Below are 20,471 nucleotides of genomic sequence, written 5' to 3'. Positions count from 1 at the left end.
GCAGCCTCCTCAGCCAGACACCCCTAAGTCCAATCACATCTCCAAAGCTGCGGCTGTGGCACAAATGCATCTGAGACCCCTGGACAGCCAGCAGCCAGTTCCATCCTGATGCAGCAGGTGGGTGCAGAGGACCACGACAGTTGGTTACGCTGACTTCATCAGCTGTGGCCAGGAAGGTGCTGCTGGGACGTGAGAGGTGGGACGCAAGCCACTGTCAGGTTCCTTAACCCAGCAGGACCAGGGCCATTAGTGGCCACCCAATGCCACAAACTGCTGCTAGCCCAGGTGCCTCTGAGAACTGCTGGGGGCCCTGGGTCCATCCCCTGCACTGGAGAGGTGGAGGCAGGATTGGTCACAGGCCAGCCTAGGCTACTGGGAACCTTGTCTCAAAAAAGAATTGGCAGGGTGGCCCACGCCTTTAATCCCAGCACTGAGGAGACAGGGGCGGGGGGATCTCTTGAATTCAAGGCCAGCCCGGGCTACAGAGACCCTGACTCAAAAAAAAAAAAAAAAAGGCAAGCACACACAAAAAGTCCAACATGTGATTGCACCATCCCCATGATGGAAGACATTCTCACTAGGTAGCCCAGGATGGCCCAAAGCCCGCCGGTTTCCTAACGCAGTCTTCCTAGTATTTAGGGCTGTGAGGGATGGATGCAGCGCATGGCAGAGGTAGAGATTAGCCAATGCTCTCCCACACCACACTGGGCACCCCTAGGCAGAAGGGGGCTCTGCTTTTATCGGAGGCAAAAGTGCCCTGCACAGTGCAGGAGCAGCCAGCAGAGTGTGGGGGACAGCACCTGCTTGAACCACCTGGCTGGAGCATGTGAAGCCCCACATGGTGGCGTCCTTGGGGCACCTGAAAAAGGAATACTTGTCATCCCTGAGAGGGACAGCAAAGTGCAGACACTCCCCAGACTTGTACAGTGCATGGGCCCAGGTCTGTATAAGCAAGTGTCATTTCTGGGTCAGCAGGGATGCTCTTCATTCAGGTTGTGGGAACAGGCCTCAGGGCTTTCCTTACAGACCCCTGTGGCTGAGTTTGACTGACTGGTGGGACGGGTGGGACCCTGGTGGGGTTGCTGCAGGATGTGGCAAGCAAGGCTCTCATCGAGTCCCATGACCCAGATCCACTGGGGTCTCCTCCGGAACTTATGCAGGGCACTGCCTTTGCACTATGCTGAGTCAGCTATGCTCCCTGGAGCCTGTGGAGCCCAGAGGGTTCCCTGCTCCCACACCCCCTGCTAGGAAGGAGGCTGCATGTGCACTGCAGGAGCTGGGCCGGGGAGGGAGGTAAGGAGAGCAGTGTCTCCTCATCCCTTGGCCAGCCCTTCTTCCACCTGCTGAGTGAGGTCACAACAAGCAATGGGCAGGAGCACAGCCAGTTTTCTTTCTCTTTCTCCATTTTGTTTGGTTTTCAAATGCATGGGCACAGGTCCCCTGCCACAACAAACAGCATCACTGTCCCCAGAGGCAGCGGCCACTGTGCCGGCAGGGACAAGGACACAGACTGCTGGGCGATGGCTGTCACACTGCAGTCCGCGTGGGCGTGCTGGGCTGCTTCAGCCGCAGGGTTCTGCACAGCCAGCCAGCGAAGTCCACTTCCTCCCCCTCAGAGCGCTTGATGAAGGCGTGGTTCTGAAAGATGCATGGTGTCAAGTCACAGTCTGAGACCCAGGCCTGCTCAGGCGACCTCGCGATCTCTGATCCATCCAGGGACTATGAGAGCCTGGGGCAGGTTTCCTGGGAGGGGAGGCTGACCCCTACGACCCCCACTTCTGACTCCTTGGCAGGGGAGACTTAGGTGGAAAGGACACAGGCCATGGCTGGGTTACGGGGAGCAAGGGCACCCACCTACTCCCCTATCTTGGATGTCTACTTTTTTTGTTTTTTGAGACAGGGTTTCTCTGTGTAGCCCTGGCTGTCCTGGAACTCACTCTGTAGACCAGGCTGGCCTCGAACTCAGAGATCTGCCTGGCTCTGCCTCTGCCCCTGCCTCCCGAGTGCTGGGGTTAAAGGTGTGCAGTGCACCCCCCAACTGCTCCTTTTCTTTTTGAGACAGTGCTCATGTAGCCAAAGCTGGCCTTAAAGTTCTACAGTCAGAGTTGACCCTGACATTTTGATCTCACCTCACCTCCCAGAGTGCTGGGAAGATGGGTGTGTGCCTGAGCTGGCCTCCTCAATACTGCCATGGCGGGTGTGCACCTGTGTTCATCTCTGGGCCTCGGGGGTGGAGCAGGGGTACTCACATCTGTGCCTAGCATGGCTTGCTTTCTTAGGGGCCTAAAAAATAGACAGATAGTGCTTAAACCAGATTCAGTCTGTCCAGGAAGGGGTGTGTGTGTGTGTGTGTGTGGTGAGTCTCTGGGCTCCGCTGGTCCCACCCTGTGGGTGGAGGGCTCTCAGGGTGCAGGCCTATGAGTGTTTTCATCTCAGACAGTCCCCAGCCTCACAGGTGGCCTAAGCCCTTGATGGCTATGAAAGACATGGCCTCTGAGAAGCGAGAGGTGGCAAGCGAAGCACACCCTCACCTCTGCACCACTTCGGGCACCAGACTGCTGAGACTGGCAGCATGCAGACTTTTCCCGTCCATGCAGACAGCCCCAGTCCCTGGCCCAGGAGCCACCTCCACTCACCATCAGCAGCTTCAGATCTGCGCGCTCTGCTGGGTTCTTAATGAGACTGGGGGAGGGAGAAGACACGGGTGTTACTCAGGAGCCCTGGCTCAGGTGTGCTGAGGCGTGACTCAACTCGCACCAGGAACACTGCATTTTTACATTTTGGGTGACAGGGTGTTCTGTATCCCAGGCTGGCCTTGAACTCACAGCAGATGACCTTGTCCTCCAGCATGCTGGTGTGTCAGGAGTGCATCTCTAGCCCCTGTGTCCCCACAACTAAATTGCTAAATTCCTAATGAATTAGTGAACTGAAAGGGAGAAGACCCTGGTGGGAGGCAGATACAAGGTGGCACAGCCCACTACCGAGCAGAGACAGCACCTCCGGGGACATACACATGGCCTGCCCCTGGAGCACCATGCTCCAGAAACACCACAGAGCAATTGACCAGACGTCAGGGGGCTGGGGAGTCCAGCAGCTCAGCTGCCCCCACACCACCAGGCCCACTGTGTGGGAACGCAGGACACAGCTGGACCATGCATGGTTCCTCAGTCTGCAGGCAATAGCACCCAGCTGTGTGATTTGGGGAAATACTTTGACCCCTAACTGCACACCATAGCCCAGAAACCCAGAGCTGGAGTGTGAGGCTGCCCCACCCATCCCATGGGCCCATCTCACCATTTATTCACAAACTCCTGGAAGTCTGAGCTGAACACACCACTGGGCAGCTTGGGAGGTGGCTGTGGAGGACAGGGAAGGATCACTTAAGTGGCTGCAGGAATTGCTGGCCACCCCATCATCTGGCCAGGCTCCTCTGGTTCAGCTTTTGACAACACTATCTAGTGGGTGGGGATGCCTGTGGCACAGCGCAGAGCCCTTCCTGTGACAGTGGCCCCAGACTTCCTGGGAGAAGTGGCTGAGCTGGACTGTCAATGCCAGGAACAGTGGCAGCCCTGTCACAGGCCACAAAGCCCATCTTCTGCCAGTGTTCTTCACCCCTGGGCACAACCATGCACCTTCACATGTGACCTTGGCTCCCCCTGGAGACTTGCTTGGATTGCTTGTTGTTCTATTTCTGGTTGCTTTTGAGTCAGGGTCTCACGCTATAGCTAAGACTGTTCTGGAAGTTACTATGTGTCTCAAGGCAATCCTGCCTCAGCCTTGGACACAGGGTCCTGGGTTCCAATTAGTCCGCCCTAGGAGCCACTTTCTGTGCCTGTGATGTGAGCCAGCCCCTCACCTCACTGGAGGGGGGTTCTAGGCAGGAACTCACTCTCCCATGCCTCCAGCCCTCTTCTTATGGAGCCAGCTACAGTACTGGCCCAGGCTGACCCACACTGACCACCAGCCACAGTACTGGCCCACACTGACCGCCAGCCACAGTACTGGCCCAGGCTGGCCCACACTGACCTCCAGCTACAGTACTGACCCAGGCTGGCCCACACTGACCTCCAGCCACAGTACTGGCCCAGGCTGGCCCACACTGATCTCCAGCCACAGTACTGGCCCAGGCTGGCCCACACTGACCGCCAGCCACAGTACTGGCCCACACTGACCGCCAGCCACAGTACTGGCCCAGGCTGACCGCCAGCCACAGTACTGGCCCAGGCTGGCCCACACTGACCGCCAGCTCAAGTATCTGAGTTGCTGTGTAGCTTGGATCACAGGCATGATGAAGACGCTGATGGCTTTCTGACTGGGAACTGCAGAGGAGCAGCCCACAACATCCCCTCCCCCAGGAAACTCAAGGGTGGGTCAGCCTTCCCTGAGTGAAATACCTGAAGGCCAAGGGCACACACCTCATTCACTATGTAGTCCAGCAGCTCAAAGATGGCCATGGCCGGTCGGCTGTCCATCCCATGACCTACTTGACAGTACAAAGAACACATAACTGTGGGGGACACAAATTTTGAGAGACCCAGTCCTTCTGCCAGGACATACTTCACACTCTCACAGGCTGGAGGATGCTCTGTGGGTGGGGGAGGGGACTGGCAACTCAGTAGGAATACCAATGTGACCTCAGAGCAGCTGCTGGAGATTCGGAACAGGTGGATGACGACCCCTGCCCAAGGCCCTGATGCCCAGCAGCTGAACTGTACCATTTGCCCATCTTGTCACGGGCTACTTTGGGACTTAGAAAGGCAGTGAGCTGGCCTAGTGTCACCACCAAAGCTCGCCAAAGGATTGGGGCCATCTGAGGACTGTGTCCTGAGATCTGGTGTCAGGGCGAGCAGCCAGTGTTGGGCACAGGGTGGGGAGGGGGCTCTCTGCTCTTTAAAGGCATGTGAAGCACACACCATACACTGAGATATACAGGGAGTGAGTCCAACTCCACGCAGGGACCTCCAAGACATGGTGCTTGATAAGACCTAGACACAAAAGTTACACAGTGTGGACTCCACAGCAGGAAATGTCCAGAGCAGGGTAATGGGTGGGGTTTGTGTGTGCAGGGGCTAGGGCCAGGTAACTGACAAGGTGATAGCATCCGTGAATGGGGACTGCTTTAGGGGTGGCTGAATGTTCAAGAACCAGACAGAGGTAATGGACACTCTCATCTGTGGATGAACTAACCACTGGCCTACAGGGCTTCCAGGAAGCAAACAGTGGTGTTTATGTTGTGTGTCTGCAGTTACAAAGTCTCCCATCCCCTGACTTAAATGCCAGGAGGTAGGGGCTCTGCAGAAGCTCTGTCTCACACCAGGACCTCGTCCCTGCCCTCAGTGGCCAAGGCAGCCACTCCAAGGGTTCTATTGTCTTCTTAGATCCCCCTGAAAATAGTTTCCCTCCATTCTATGCTTCCTGTGCCACCAAGGCCCCAGGGACGTCACCAGGTTACCTGCATCTGGGCTTCCTGGATAATGGGCTACAGATGTGTACTCCTGCCCCCAATTAGACATTTTCATGCAGAAATGCCCGGGAAACCCAGCAACCAGCCCAGCCTGACCTAGAGTGGAGTTTCCGGGCCTTCCAGCTGGCAGCAACAGGTGCAGCTGCCCTGGACGGAGAATGAGATTCTCACTTCGTGTAGCTCTGTCCCCAGAAAGCCCAAGACCATCTGAGGACTGCTGACCACAGCAAGCCCTGTCCAGGGGACAGCTGGTACAGAGAGGGCCATCAGGGTGGCAGCTGATCCCCCACCCATCCCTCTTCAGCTAGCTGTAATGTCCCATACCACTGATGGGGCGTCCAGGGGGCCTGGGCCTCGGGGAGACACTATGGGGTTCTCCGTCTGCCCCGTCCACCACTGGCCGGCCAAAGCTGGCCTCTAGTTCCTTGGCATCAGGTGGGGGAATGGGGTACCTCCCGATGGCCAGCTCCACCAGTGACAGCCCCATGCTCCAGATGTCCGACTGCACAGAGTAGTGGGTGCCCTGCAGCCGCTCTGGCTGTCAAAGAAACAGAACACAGCTGGGGTTGGTAGCAACAGAGTAGGACTCCACACACAAGCCGACAGACCCCACTGAGGATGCATGTTCAAAGGCCAGGACACTCACGGACATGTAGGAGCGCGTCCCTACAAATGAGTTGGCCATGGAGTCGATCAGCTGGCCGCTCACCCCGAAGTCGCAGAGCTTAATCTCCCCTCGAGAGTTCACCAGGATGTTGGAGGGCTTCACATCTGCAGACAGGGTCAGGGGTTAGGCTGCAGCCACTGTGTTCCACCCACATCAGCCTAGCCCCACTTACCTCTATGCATGATCTGGTGTTTCTCTCGGAGGTATGCCAGGCCCCGGAGCACCTACAGAAAGGTCAGAGCTGGGTAGCTTATGTGTCCAGGGCAGCAGGGCTAGGCTGTGATGAGCCTCCCCAGCCACAGGGTAGTGCCATGGCAGGCATGTGATATATACATCCCCATGTCCCATACAGGAACCTGCACCAGGTACATGGACACTGTATTTCAAAGTGAGGGCCCAGGGCTACCTCAAATTCACTGCATCTCTGCCTCTGTCCCTCAGCTGTTGAGGTAACAGGCATGTACTACCATGCCTGGAATTTTTTGTTTGTTATATTTTTTTGTTTTTTTTGAGACAGGGTTTCTGTGTGTAGCCCTGGCTGTCCTAGAGCTCACTCTATAGACCAGGCTGGCCTTGAAGTGCTGGGATTAAAGGCGTACGCCACCACTGCCCAGGTTTTTTTTTTTCTCCTGGAATTTTTAATTTCCTCTTTTAAATCAGGGTCTCACTGTATTGCCCTGGCTGACCTGCAGTCAGTGTGCACACCACCATGAGCAGCCCAACTACAGTCATTCTTATACAGGAAGAAAGGAGTGCTCACAGGCCCCAGGTGACAGTGGGGCCCGCAGAGGACCTCACGTGGATGGGGCTGTGATTTGCTCAGTCTCCCTGGAAGCAGCAGCAGCCAACAAACTCACCGCAATGCTGACCTTCCCCAAGATGTCTTCAGGGATCCGCTTGGCCTCCTTCAGTACCTGGTCCAGTGAGCCACCATCCTGCATGCAGAGATGACAACAGCTGGTAGCTGGCTTTGTCAAGAAGCCCAACCCAAAACTCAGGTAGGCCAACCCTGTCAGCCCCCAGCAGACCTTGCTTCCCCAGGTTCCTAAGTATATGTGTGGTATAAGAGACTACAGAGCTCTGAGCTTGAGTGACAGAACCACTTCTGTCAAGAGCCAGCTCCTTGCACCAAGGACTGTGCAGACACAGGAGGTCCTTGGGCAGGACAAAACAGGACTGACTGGCTCACTGCTATCGCTCCTGGGGTAGGCTGATGACCAGACCTGAAGCCCAAGGGCTGTGCCCCACAAAGGGCATGAGGTAGCCTGCAGGTCACCACCCTGGCTGTTCCTTATACCTAGGGTGTGGTCCTGATTCCACTGGACAGATGAAGAAATACTGTCCTGACTCTAGCTGGGCCAGGAGACTAGGCAGCCACTGCAGGGACACCTGTGTAGCTGGTGTCTGACCTGACACAGAGCAAGACCTCATGAGTTAAGGTCAGGAAGGAGCCTCCTCCAAGCTGCCCTGGATCTTTCCAGTGCACCTGTCCAGCCAGGCACTGGGTCACTGGAATCCTGTGTTTTATCTCCCCTCCTCACCCTCCCCCTCCTTTCTGTTATTCAAGGCAGGGTTCTGTGTAGGAATGCCATCCTGGAACTTGCTTTGTAGACCAGGCTGGCCTCGAACCCAGTGATCCACCTGCCTCTGCCTCCAGAGTGCTGGGATTAAAGGCGTGCACTACCATGGTCCAACTCTTATGTTTTGTTCTTATGGACAGACTCGAGGTGACACTGGCTGGGCACTAGGGAAGGACATGGTACTATCTACTGAGGACAGCAAGGTCATTATTTCTCTCAGGTCACACTGGACCCTGCAGGGCTGAGCAGTCTGCCTTGCCTCCCCCAACTCTATCCTAGAAGTTCCTGAGTGTGACAGCAACAGGCGTCTCAGATTTGGCTGAGTTTCTGGTGGGGTCATAGTGTCCCGGGGCGAGATGGAGACCTGGGTGCTGCCGGCCAGTCCCTGCATACATCTCCCTCCAGGACTCTAGAAACTCACTGTTCCATCGAGCATCAACACATTTCTTTTTTCTTTCTTTTTTTTTTTTTTTTTTTTTTTTTTTTTTTTTTTTTTTTTTTTTTTTTTTTTTTTTTTTTTTTTTTTTTTTTTTTTTTCTTTTTTTTTTTTTTTGGTTTTTCGAGACAGGGTTTCTCTGTGTAGCCCTGGCTGTCCTGGAACTCACTTTGTAGACCAGGCTGGCCTCGAACTCAGAAATCCGCCTGCCTCTGCCTCCCGAGTGCTGGTCAACACATTTCTTAAGGTCAGACACAGACAGCCCAGGCTGAGCCCCCAGAACTTCCTGCTCTCCCTGCCATGGGCACGCTGCAAACGACAGTGTGAGCTCTCCAGCAGGCTCCTAGCAGGTGTCCCCACTTAAGGACACCCAGCAGAGCTTCCCTTCTGTGCTAACTGGGTCTAAGTGTGGCATAGGAATGGGGCAGAGCCTCTTGAGAGGGAGGCCTGGAGGAAGTCTGGCCGTGGATGAGGCCAGCAGGACCCCAGCTTCTCTCTCCTCTTTTTCTTGGCTTCCAGATGTAGGTTGAGCAGTTCTGCCCCCTCCCACAGGAGCCTTTTTTCAAGCTGGGGCTGGAATATTCCAGATCAGTGACAAGGCCCTGTGCACCAAAGCTTTCAGACAGAGACCACAGTTCCAATTAGCCCAGGGCAGGCCACAGGTATAGACACAGCTACGGCCTGGGTGTCATCTTGCCCTTTCTAAGTCTTGTTGAATGTGGACCACTGTAGTGTGGTACTCAAAGAGCTGTACCACTGACACAACTGCATCTTCCTACTCTTGAGTGACAAGTTCTTGGCGGGGGCTGAGGGGTAGGGATGTGGCTGCCTAACACAAGCCAATAATAGCAAGTGAGGAGAGCCCACTGCTGCCTGCACCCAAGTTCTGCAGTACCCAAGGTCTGGGAGCCACACTGGTGGCATAGTCACTCCCTGACTTCAGTCTCTGAAGCCGAACACTGTTTCTGGGTCACCCCCCACAGGAAAGTGAAAGTGGACTAGGGCCAGGACCAGCCAAAGGCCACCCACCATCCCCCAATCCCTAAAGGTAGGCTTTCCTTCATACCATGTAACCTATGACTTAAATCCAGACTGCATCAGCCAGCAGGGCAGAGTGGCCATTTTTCTTGTCATTGAAACAGGGCTGCATATGGCCCTGAGGACGAGAAGGTCTCGTCCTCGTTCGAGGATGGTGGCCATGTACCATTACCTGGCCTCAAATTCAAGGTAATCCTCTTGCTTCTGGGAGCTTCCTGTCCCAACAGTCAGTGTGAGAGGCACATGTAGGCACAGAGGACTCCCGTGTCTCTTACAGTACAGCCCCTAGCCACTCGGACAATGAGAGTCCCCTTCCTGCAGGGAACCAGGAAGCCTATGACCCAATGGTTGCAACATCAATGAAGAGATTGGAGGGAGTGCCCACTTAGCACTGAGGCAAGCAGAGGCTCAAAAGAGAGGCAGACTCACAGCTAGGTGTGAGGGGACCCAACAGTGCCTGGGTTGTTCTTAAATTCAGTCCCTGCTTTCCATACCCTAGTGGTCTGCAGGTCAGGATACTGGCAAAGCACAGTTGAAGACCACTGCAGCTGCCAAGTCTTTTGGGGAGTCACAAGGTTCTTGCACCTGGCTCAGCAGGTTGGGGTCTCTTTTTGAGACCAAGTTCTCCATCCTGCCCAACTCTGAAGACCCAGACTGTTACCTAGAGATCGACGGGTACAGCTCATCTGAAGCTGGGGCCCCACAGGCCTGGCTGCATCCTTCCAGCTCAGAGCTTAGCAAACAGCCATGGACCAGGAACCTACTTCCCACGGGGGGGCACATGCTTCCTGGGGCAGGTGCAGAGGGTGAGCAGGTCCGCCCTTCTGCCCTCACCATGTGCTCCATGCAGATGCTGATCTCGCCGTCGCTGTAGAAGGCCCCGTAGAAGCCCACGATGTAGGGCGAGTTGCACTCGTGCAGCACCTGCAGCTCCCGGATGATCTGGTTGCGCACGGCCGGTTTGATCTCCAGGTGGATCAGCTACAGGAAGGAAGAGCAGCTGCTCAAGAGGAAGGGGCGAGTGGCCAGCAAGCCCATCAGACCCGGTCCTGGGCACATGCCCAAGGGAAGGGAAGCCCCAGATGTAGATCTGTGGATGACAGAGACGGCTAAGCATGGCAGAGCATGGTGATGCAATGTTTTCACTTTTTCAGTAAAACTTTTAAAAATGAAGATTTTGAAAAGGGAATGTCACTATTCTACTCCTGTGGGGGAAAAGATAGACCAAGCCACCCAATGCACCTAGGCAACATCAGCATCCAGACCCTTCCTCCAGATCCACCGTTCCCACAGGCCTTGGTGGCCACTGAGGACTCTAAGCTCTGCCCAGAGCAGTGTCATCCTTCCACTCATTGTCCTTCCAGAGAGGAGGCCAAACAGAGAGGTCACTGTGAGGGAGCAACCAGAATCCACAAGCCTGGAACCCAGTGCCCAGTGGGGAACAGCCATGGCCAGGCCTGTGAGAGCCACACAGCAGACCCATGTCTCTAGATTTGCCAGGGAGACCAGATGTCACGACCAGAGTCTGCTGTAGATCTGCAGAAAGCACAGGTAGAGTCTGCAAGGCAGGTCCAGGTTCACACCCAGCACCAGGAAAAATGAAATGAGTCCTACCACTGCTCCATTGTAGGCTGTGGGCACATGGGCAGCCTGGAGACAGAGGTGCTCTCTCATGGGCAAGGCAGGCGTCTGAGGTGGAGAGACATGCTACAGTGGAAACCCCTGCTAGGGGCCTCCACAGAAACCACAGCGAGGTGTCCTGGTCTAACTACTGAGCAGGAAGGGTGGTCAGGGCAAGCTGGAGGCCTTTCCACAGAGGGTGGACACAGAGCGACCCAGGGAGAAGACTGGGGCATGAGGGAGTCAGCTGAGCTCAGGACAGGTGAGAGGCTTAGGAAGTGTCCCTGTGACCTTGTGGTCCCTGTAGGTCCTGCAAAGATCCAGCCCCAACCCTGTGGTCAGTTTTCAATCCTGCGGGTCCTGGACTAAGTTCCCAGTATGGCCATCTGTCCCAATAGGCCAAGGGAACATTTCATGATTCTCCTTCTTCCCCAGGTCACATACTGGCTCCCATACCAAAAAGGCCCTAGTGTAATTTTAGTTTTCTCAAAGCCTACTTTTAATGATTCGTTAACTTCCCTTCTAGCCCACCACCCACCAGACGTAGTGAAAAAGAAAGGATACGGGAGAAGTGGACCTGTTTAGAAAGGTTCTTTGCAACAACCCCCATCTATGCTGTCTGGAAATCAGCAGTTCAGTTCACAGGTCAGCAGGGGCAGCTTGTTCAACTTGCAATCATTTTTCACGGATACACCAGCAGTCCAGTTCAGTACTCAGGATAGCAAACACGCATCAGCAGTGGTGCACAACTTAGTAGAGTTAGCCAGGCCTCAGCCTTGGCACGAAGTCAGCAGGAGAGACCAAGGCCAACAGGAACACCAGGAGAAGTTCTCAGCTGTGCCTCTCTCAAGGATACAAAGATGCGAGAGCGATGCTGCACAGTCAGCTCTACCAACAAGCTTGTTGAGTCATCTTTACACTCGCTCCAATCATCACACATGCTGTATGGCTCTTGCCTCAGCACACCACCTGAGGTTTTCTGGTGCGTTTCTCTTTATGAAGTCCTGACAAATGGAGCTCAACTACGCAATGTAAGACAGACTAATACATGTGTATTGTTAGCAAAGAATCCTTCATCACATTCCTCTCACATGCTTGCTTTAGCAGAACATCCTCTCTCTTGTGTTTGCCTCAGAGAAACGTTTCTTCGTGACTTTGCCTTAGCCTTTCACACCTGTGTCTACTTCAGGAAAACATTCCTTCATGTGTTTGCCCCAGCAAAACACCATCCAACACAACTGACTTTCCAAAGAACCCTGAAGTCTCCATTTCAGACTGGTGCAGAGGTACCTGCATCTGGGAGATCCTCCAAATAGCCATGCAGGTAGCGCCTGCTGTCCATCCACAGGCACCATTTTAGTGGAAACCAACAATCTCAGTGCTCTTGCACTCAGAAACCACATAACAGGCTGTGGAGACGGCTCAGTGCTTAAGAGCACTTGCAGGGACCAGACTAATGTTTTTGGCACCATGTGTGACTGATCACAACCGCCTGTGACTCCACGTTCTTCCTGTCTCTGGGCACCCATAGACACACTTTTTATTTTTATTTTTAAAGTAAATCCTAGGCTGGAGGGATGGCTCAGTGAGTAAGAGCACTAGCTGCTCTTCCAGAGGTTTTGGAGTGCAATTCCCAGCAACCACATGGCAGCTCACAGCCATCTGTAACATATTCCACTGGCACAAAGGTATAGATGCACAAAGCACTCATATACATATAAACAAAACAAAACAAAAACCTGCTCTTGCTCTCTTGCTCCTCCCTTGCTCTTGCTTTCCCTTCCCTTCCTCCATTCCCTTCCCCCTCTCTCCATGTGGTCATGGGCAGCCTCTACTTCTCTACTCTTTCTCTGCCTTTCTCTGCCTCTACTACCCTCCTAACTCCCCTCCTCATACCCTTAATAAACTCTATTCTATACTAAAAGAAAAGAAATGTATACCAAAGTAAAACCACAAAACGAGAGCCCAGTGTGGGGCCACACACCTGATGACAAACCTAAGGAGACTGAGGCAGTGGGATTAGGAGGTCCAGGCCAGCAGGGGCAACAAAGCAAGGTCTTGTTTCAGCGTGGCACAATGATACACATATTTCATCCCAGCACTCAAGGCACAGAGGCAAACAGATCTTTGTGAGTTTGAGGCCAGCCTGGTCTATAGAATGAGTTCGAGAATAACCATGGTTATGTAATAAGACCCTGTCTCAGAAAAGATCTTGCATCAAAACAATGAAAACAGTATTTTCCACATGAAGGTTGAGCGTCCATCATCTGAGAGCCACACACATTCTAAAACCCCAAATGCTCAACCAGGCCTAGCAGAGTCGCCCAGACTGGCTTGAACCTACCTCCTGTGCCCGGGCCTCCCGTGCTTCACAGACTTCACAACTGTGACAAGAATCTCCTCTCCCGGCTCCTGCCAGGAAGTCCATGTGTTTGGACATGGGACCGTACAGTAGGACTGCATTTCTTGGTGCTCACATAAACGGGGCCTGTGGGGCCCAGGTCTGCTCTGAAAACCTTGGGCAAGCTGGAAGCAAATGTGGGCATTAAGCAGAATGTGTCAGTGTGCTGGAGCCCTGGGGGTCTGTAGTGCTGGGGAGCAGCCAGGAAGCTGGGATGGATGTCTCTTTCCATGCTGAGCCTGGAAGAGGAACTCACAAGGCCGATACCTATCTGCCTCATCCAGAAACTTGTCTGCCATTTCCTTAGTCCTGCAGGGTCCAGACTAGCAGCATTGGAGCTATTTGGTTGGCAGTGTATGGTCCTGGCCTCTTGGTCCACATCTGTTTCCAGAAGTCTAAATGCATGGTGACCACCTGGTGCATCTCAGACACAGGCCCTGGACACTTGTATCTGTCACTCCGGAGGACTTAGATCTGTGTGAGCCACCTGTACTGCCCCTTGCATGGACCTGACTGCAGGTCTCTGTGTATCCACTGCTGGTAGTGGAGCCAGCTTGTGAGCAATACCACCCTCCTCTATCAGGGAGATGTGGGAATGGGGTGCAAAGGCTCTGCAAGATAAGCAGAGCCTATACCACAACAGGTTCCGGAGGCTCTGCCTTTGACAAATGCCATGGCAACCTGTCCAGAGCTTGGACCAGAGGATATAGATGTTTCCAAGAACATGCAATCCTAAGCCAGCTCCCACCTTGCTCACTGTGCCATTAGCCTGTCAACAGCTTCCAACCATCACACACAGGTAAGTTCTGTGCATGGTGCTCTTGTCAGGGAGCAGTTGGCCTGGAGATGAAGCCTTCAGGCTGCACGAGCTCTGGACAAAAACGCCACTAGCTGTGGAGAACCAGCTTCCAGCCCGGGTGTGCTACAGCCCCACACAAATTCTGCTGACCATAACCAGTCTCAAGCCACAAGGGGCCAGGGCAGAGGGTCAAAGATGTCACTAGAGGTTGGACCAGTCACAAAAAGCAAAAATGGATTGGGCATGTTGGACCTTCCGTACTGTCCAATGTTGCCAACGATCACTCCCATGTGGCAGAACAGGGCATGCTAGCCCAGGGGATATACACAGCTCTCAACATTGCCCCATCAGGAGGGACCTGCATCCAGACACTGCCGAGGCTCAGCTCCCACACAATTGGCGCCTCTGTTGCAGCCAGCATGTCACAGCTGCCTGGAAGATGAGAGGGAGATCCTGGGTGACTTGGGCCTACCCTTCAGCCCTCTGAGTGCCACAGCAGCGTTCTGCATGAGGTGGGTGGAGAGTCCAGGATGCCAAAGCCAGAATCTTCCGGGCCAGCAAAGGACTCTGGCTGGAGATGAGACGGCTCCCCTTGCTCAACAGCCAGAGACTTCAAGAAAGGTCAGGGGTGTCGACAATCAGCACCCTGGTGTGCAGGGGTCACCACTGGTGGTGTCCTTATCTCACTGTTCCACACCTTGAGGGAACTCTTGGCACTAAGGGAGATGAGCCAGCAGGCAGGCAGGCAGGCAGGCAGGGTCCATCTTCAGCTGGCTGGAATCCTGCAGGTCAAGGATCTTCATCTCCTTGCCAAATCCCTAGAACCCACCATGCACACACACCAGCCTCCCTGAGGCTGGAATGGGCAACCTACAAAGTGGTAAGCTTTCGAATAAAAAAAGCAGGTGACCCTGTGACAGGGTGACCTCATCCAATCAGCAGAAGGTAGAAAGCAGGGACACTGCTTCCAAGCAGCCTTCAGGCCTGCTGAGGCTCCAGTGTGCCCATCTTCCCTGACCCCTTACCAACCAGTAGGCAAAGCCACCATCACAGGCACCCACTCTCTCAGCAGAGCCTGCCCAGTGTACTGAGACACCGGGTTGATGCCCAGCACCATCCCATCAGAACCAAGCTCTCTGCTGTGAGCACGGACCCACATCAGTCCTGCTGCTCTGCAGAGCAGACTTGGTTTACTGTGTTTGATTTCTTTCCAGGCTCAGTCTCAGGTAGCCCAGGCTGGCCTTGGACTCAGGATGCTGCTGAGGATGACTTTGTAATTCTGATCATCGTGGGATAACAGGCGTGCACTTCATGCCGTGTTTACATGGTACTGCGGATGGAACCCAGGGCCATGTGTGTGCCGGGCCATCGCTAGGCCCACTGAGCCAAGACCACCTGGCGGATCATCACAGACTAACAGGCATGCAAACTCCACGCATGGCCTTTCTCTAGCTACTCACCAGTGGCTCACAGACTAGCCTGGCAAGAGTTTTGTCTTGGAAGGGAAGAACATTTGGTGCATGACAGGCTAGAACTCACCAGTATGCCACATTCCTGCCAGAGAATCCAGCAGAGGCAGGAATCTCTGTGAGTTTCAGGCCAGCTTGGTCTATAGAGCAAATTCTAAATGGACCAGGGCTTCACCGTAAGACCCTGATCCCGCATCATATGACCAACCATAGAAGACAATGATAGGATAAATGCCCACCCTGACCTCCTTACCTTTCTGGCCATGATGAGGCCTGACGGCCTATGCCGGGCCTTGGTGACCACTCCGCCATTGCCGGCACCCAGCTCTGAGATCCTCTCAAAGTCGTCGTCCTTGAGCTCACCGACCTTAGCCTTCTGGGTAAGGAAGGCCTCCAGCCGCTTCCTCTGCTGCTCATCCAGGTCTAGCTCTTCCAGCTTCTTCTGGAGGTCCACCAGGTTTGCCCTGCCGCACCCCAGGAGCAGAGGATAAGCCAAGGACCTGAACCCCACACCTGCGCTCCAGGATCCCCATCATGTGGGAAAGGGACACATTACTAGACTCAGAGGCTGGGTCTCCAGGTATGGAGGAATCACGACAAACTGCCTCAGTACCTCCAGACTACATGAAGAGGCAAAGGAGCAGAGGCCAGGTGCACCAAGGCCTAGGCCAAGCCCCTGTCTTTACTGAGGGCATTTCAAGTAGCTTTGAAGCCAAGAACCAGGCCGAAGAGGGAGGAAATTAACGTGGCAGCAGCCATGCTCAGGATTTGTGTGTGTGATTATGCTAATCAAAGCTGAGTCCACCCAAACACTAGGCACACCCACACCCAGCCCCTCACTGGAGGATTCTAGGCAGGGGTTTATCCTTTGGGACAGGGTCTAAAAACCACTCAGACCGCCCCTGAATGCACTCTGTGGCCTAGTGTGGCCTGAACTGCTGATCTTCCTGCCTCAGCAGCACGGGCTTGGCTTTTATAACTAAGAAACCTGTTCCCACCTCCATCTTCATCCAAGGGGAGGGGAGGCCCTCAGACAAGCCACCCACCCACCCGACTGTCCCTCACACCCAGTTCTTGCACACACATCCCATGAGCCTGCTAGCATGAGAACGCACCAGTCGCCCTTCCAGGCCCCAGGCTGTACTGTATGTTGCCTTTGGAGCACTCGGCACCTTCTGGCTGCCCCTTTATCTTGTCCTCAGCTGCTGGGAAGCACCTAAGCCCTTCATGTCTCCCAGTGGGTGTTTCAAGCCATTAGCTTTGGTTAGCAGGATGCAACCTCCAAGACCTAGCACCCCGTTCTCTGACATTTTTCACCATGGGCTCCAGTCTCTTAGGCACTTCCCCCAACACCTCAGGTCCCCCTTGTGCCGTTACTGTAAATTCACACTGGAAGCCTTCTCCCCATTCTTTCCGGGAACACCACACCCCAGGCCATCTTTATGCACTCTGGGGTCTTCAACAGCTGCCCTCACACTGAGGCACTTCCATCACGCTGATATCCCACAAAGGGGTGCCTCACCCAGTCTTTCCTGACAGAGGCCTCCCTGTTCTGGTATCACTCAAGGATCCTTAGGCTGTCCTCTTTTCCCTTCAGGAAGACCAGCCTTCCCCTTCTCCTCCCAAAAAACCCTTATCCCCAACCTTATTTGATCAACCCTTGACTTGACCCTTTTCAAGGAAGGCTTTGTACGCAACTACATCGCTCATCCCACCCCACCGTAGTGAGTCAGTTACCCCCACACTCACCTCCTAGGGCACTGTCCACTTTCCATTAGGTCACCATGTCCTCCCCAAGCCAGGCTCTCCTCTGCACCTCCCCTTGCTCCAACAGGTTCCATCCATCTGCCCCTGCAAGGCCAGCCTTGCCTCTTGGGGCTCCCCCAGATAAGTCAAGCCTTCAACTGCTCCACTCACCTGGCGCCTCTGTCCCTCTAACCATACCACCCCTCACACACACACCGGAAAGCCTCACTGCTCCCCTGATTCTCCGGGCCACCTTCAGGACTCCTTTCTTGGGTCTCCAATTGCCCTGCCTCTTTTCTCTTCACCCCAAGTCGTACCTCTCTCTAGCTGCCCTTTCTTGGTCCCAAGACCTGCAGGACCTGCCCCTCTTGTACCCATGCCGCCCCCTTTGCCCCCTCAGTTTCCCCTTCAACAGCAGAGATTTTCCCAGAGCCATCCTCTCAGATCCCCGCACCTTGTCCCCATCCCTACCCTGAATCAGTCACTGCTATTCTCTAGACCAACTTTCCCAAAGCCAAGTTACAGTCAAGGCCCCGCCCCTCTCCGCTCATAGGCCTCAGGGCTCTCCCCTTAGGCCACGCCCTTCTCCCCTCTGGCCAACCTGATAGACCACCTGCCTCAGTGCTCTGGTCCCCGGACCCCAACCAGGCTTTGTTCTAGTCCTCAAAGGCCACGCCCCTCTAAGCTCACTGGCCACTCATCTTAGACCACGCCCCCTTCCCTGGGCCAAGCTGACACACCACGTGACTCACTCCTCACTCCTTGCCTCCACCTCCCGACTCCCCGACCCCCATGGCCCGGACCCCCAACCAGGCTTTGTTCCAGTCCTCAAAGTCCACGCCCCTCTCACCTCCATCCACACCGTTCTCGGGACCAGCCCCTGTCCTCCGGGACGCTGCTATCCCTTCAGACCACACCCACACTCATGGTCACGCCCCCTTCGCGCCGAGGCCCGCCCCCGTCCGCACACGCCCCGCCCACTCACTCGGAGGCGCCCTCGCTGGTGGGGGACGGGCCCTCGGCGATGGTAGGGTTGATGGTGAGCGCCGGTAACACCGGCTTCCTCCGGGCCAGCATCAGGGCTCCACGGCCGGCGGCGGCGCCTCAGCCGGGGCCCATAGGGGGCGGCGCGACGCGGGCCCGGGGCTGCGGCCTAGGCCGGGCAGAAGGTGGAAGGCGGACGAGCCGGGAGCGCCGGGGCGAGAGGACCGACGCCGAGTGAAGCTGACGCTGCAGCGCAGCCGGGAGGTCGGGGAACAGGGGGCGGCCACAAGCGCGCAGGCCGGGCTCTCGCGAGATCTTTCTCCGCGAGGTCCCGCCCTCAAGCGAGGCGCGTGCGCGAGGAGGCTCCCCGGCTGCTGTAGGAGAAACGGCGGTGGCGGGCGCTGGGTTACGTCCGCGCCGGTGCGGTCGTCCTGTACTGTCCGTTTCCCGGGGTCGGCTGCGTGTGCTCTCAAACGCGGGCAGGGCTGACCGCGAGGGGACACACCTGCCAGCCTCAGTCGAATCAGACTTGTTTAGTTTCATATATTTTCCCAGATTTGGCCGCCGGGACCGTAGGCCTGAACCTTACCTGCCTGCTTCGCTCGTGCCCCGCGTCCTGTAGGCCAAAGCGCTACCCGCTAAGCCCTACGCCCTGCTGTTTGTTTTGTTGTTTGTTTTTGTTTTTAATTTTGAAACAGAGCCTCATTACCCCACCCACGCTGTTCTGGAAGTTACTGGATTGCTTCGCCTCCGCTCACTGTCATCCTCCTGCCTCAGCCCCTAGTGTGTTCTGCAACAATCCCATAACCCTACAGACCTTTCTTACGGTTCACTGAAGCCCGGGTATGAGTAAAACATACATTCCCTTGGTCCCCTTCCCTGACGGTCGCCATTGCAGTGTGTGAATCCGAACACTTCATGTGATTAGTTAGGGTCACTCATGTCTGGCTTCTTTTACCTTTGCCCTCAAGGTCCATTCACAAAGGGTTAGATGGCAGGGCTCTCGTCCTTTTCCTGGCCAAGTAACATTCCTTTGTGTAGACATATACCACTCAGGGCTGGTTCTTCGTCCAGGGTCACACTCTTGGGATTCAGAGTGTACAGAAACCTAGTTAAACCCCTGCTCGGGGCTCTTGAGCAGGCACATAGAAGTCGGACTTTAAGGGTCTTGCTCTGCAGCCCAGGATGGCCATGAGGTTTGTTCTGAGTGACAGCGTGTCACAAGGGAGTTCTCTGCCTTTTTCACCTCTCAGATGGTAAAGCAGAAACCCACCAGGCAAGGCGAGGCAAGCAGGCTTTCACCAGGCCACAGCCTTTGTTCAGTTCAATGTCTTTGAGAATGTATTTTTTTTTTTTTTTACAATTTTGTGAGAACAAACCATTTTATTTTTGTACGGTTTATTTACTTATTTATGTATATGAGTACACTGTCACTGTCTTCAGACACACCAGAAGAGGTCATGAGACCCCATTACAGATGATTGTGAGCCACCATGTGGTTGCTGGGAATTGAACTCAGCACCTCTGGAAGAGCAGTCAGTGCTCTTAACCTCTAAGTCCTCTCTCTAGCCTGAGTACAATCCATTTTAAAACCAAAGGAAGCCGGGTGTGGTGGCGCACACCTTTAATCCCAGCACTCGGGAGGCAGAGGCAGGCGGATTTTCTGAGTTCGAGGCCAGCGTGGTCTACAGAGTAAGTTCCAGGACGGCCAGGGCTATACAGAGAAATCCTGTCTCGGAAAAAAAAAAAAAAGTCTAGGCCTCAAAACACCATAAATGTCACCACAGAAGTTTCCCGATTGAAAGTCCTTGTCCACCAGCTGCACATGGAACAGATCTAGGCAGGGGCATTCCCTCTCTTTCTACTCTATGTATCTGGGATCTGTGTATCTCAGGTCCTCAGGCTTGGGTGCAAGCTCCTCTGCCTGCTGACCCTCTTGTCGATCCCAGTGTCCATTCATTTGTCAGGAGTCTTCCACTCTGCTCACTGGACGCTTGCACTTCAGATGTGTCTGGGGTCTCGAGCTCTGCTCTGGGAACACCTTGTCCTCCAGCAGCCCCCAGAACACGCCCTCATTCTACTTATCTTCGGCTCCATGTAATCTTTATTGACCCACAATGGGGCATAATAAACACACTGTCTGCAAAGTGCAACTGCAGGGACTTTTACGGCAGTGCACACCTGTGGAGCTATTCCCCTCTGCACTGGACATGTCCTGTTTCAGTGTTTGACTTCTGTCCACAGTGGGCAGGGTACAATGGTCACAG

At 54.6% G+C, this 20,471-nt stretch overlaps 1 protein-coding gene across 2 annotated transcripts; it reads right to left on the bottom strand.

Moving 5' to 3' along the window:
• Positions 1–813: 813 nt before the first annotated feature.
• Map2k2 (mitogen-activated protein kinase kinase 2) lies at positions 814–18,486 on the bottom strand. Of its 2 annotated transcripts, none has more exons than XM_021204656.2 (11): positions 18,206–18,486; positions 15,728–15,938; positions 10,020–10,166; positions 6,989–7,066; positions 6,304–6,355; positions 6,111–6,235; positions 5,789–6,002; positions 4,416–4,483; positions 3,295–3,356; positions 2,637–2,682; positions 814–1,638 (listed from the first exon to the last, which is right to left on the bottom strand). In XM_021204656.2, exons 1-11 carry the CDS (start codon positions 18,295–18,297, stop codon positions 1,528–1,530), a joined length of 1,206 nt encoding a protein of 401 aa, XP_021060315.1. In that variant the 5' UTR covers positions 18,298–18,486; the 3' UTR covers positions 814–1,527. The 2 variants fall into 2 exon arrangements, with proteins under 2 accessions (XP_021060315.1, XP_021060316.1); XM_021204657.1 differs by having other exon boundaries at positions 1,387–1,638; positions 4,416–4,480.
• Between the last annotated feature and the right edge of the window lie 1,985 nt (positions 18,487–20,471).

Source organism: Mus pahari, chromosome 9 (genome assembly GCF_900095145.1).
Source record: "Mus pahari chromosome 9, PAHARI_EIJ_v1.1, whole genome shotgun sequence".
NCBI lineage: Eukaryota > Metazoa > Chordata > Mammalia > Rodentia > Muridae > Mus > Mus pahari.
Note: the sequence above shows the minus strand (reverse complement) of the source record. Positions and strands in the feature narration are given on the sequence as shown.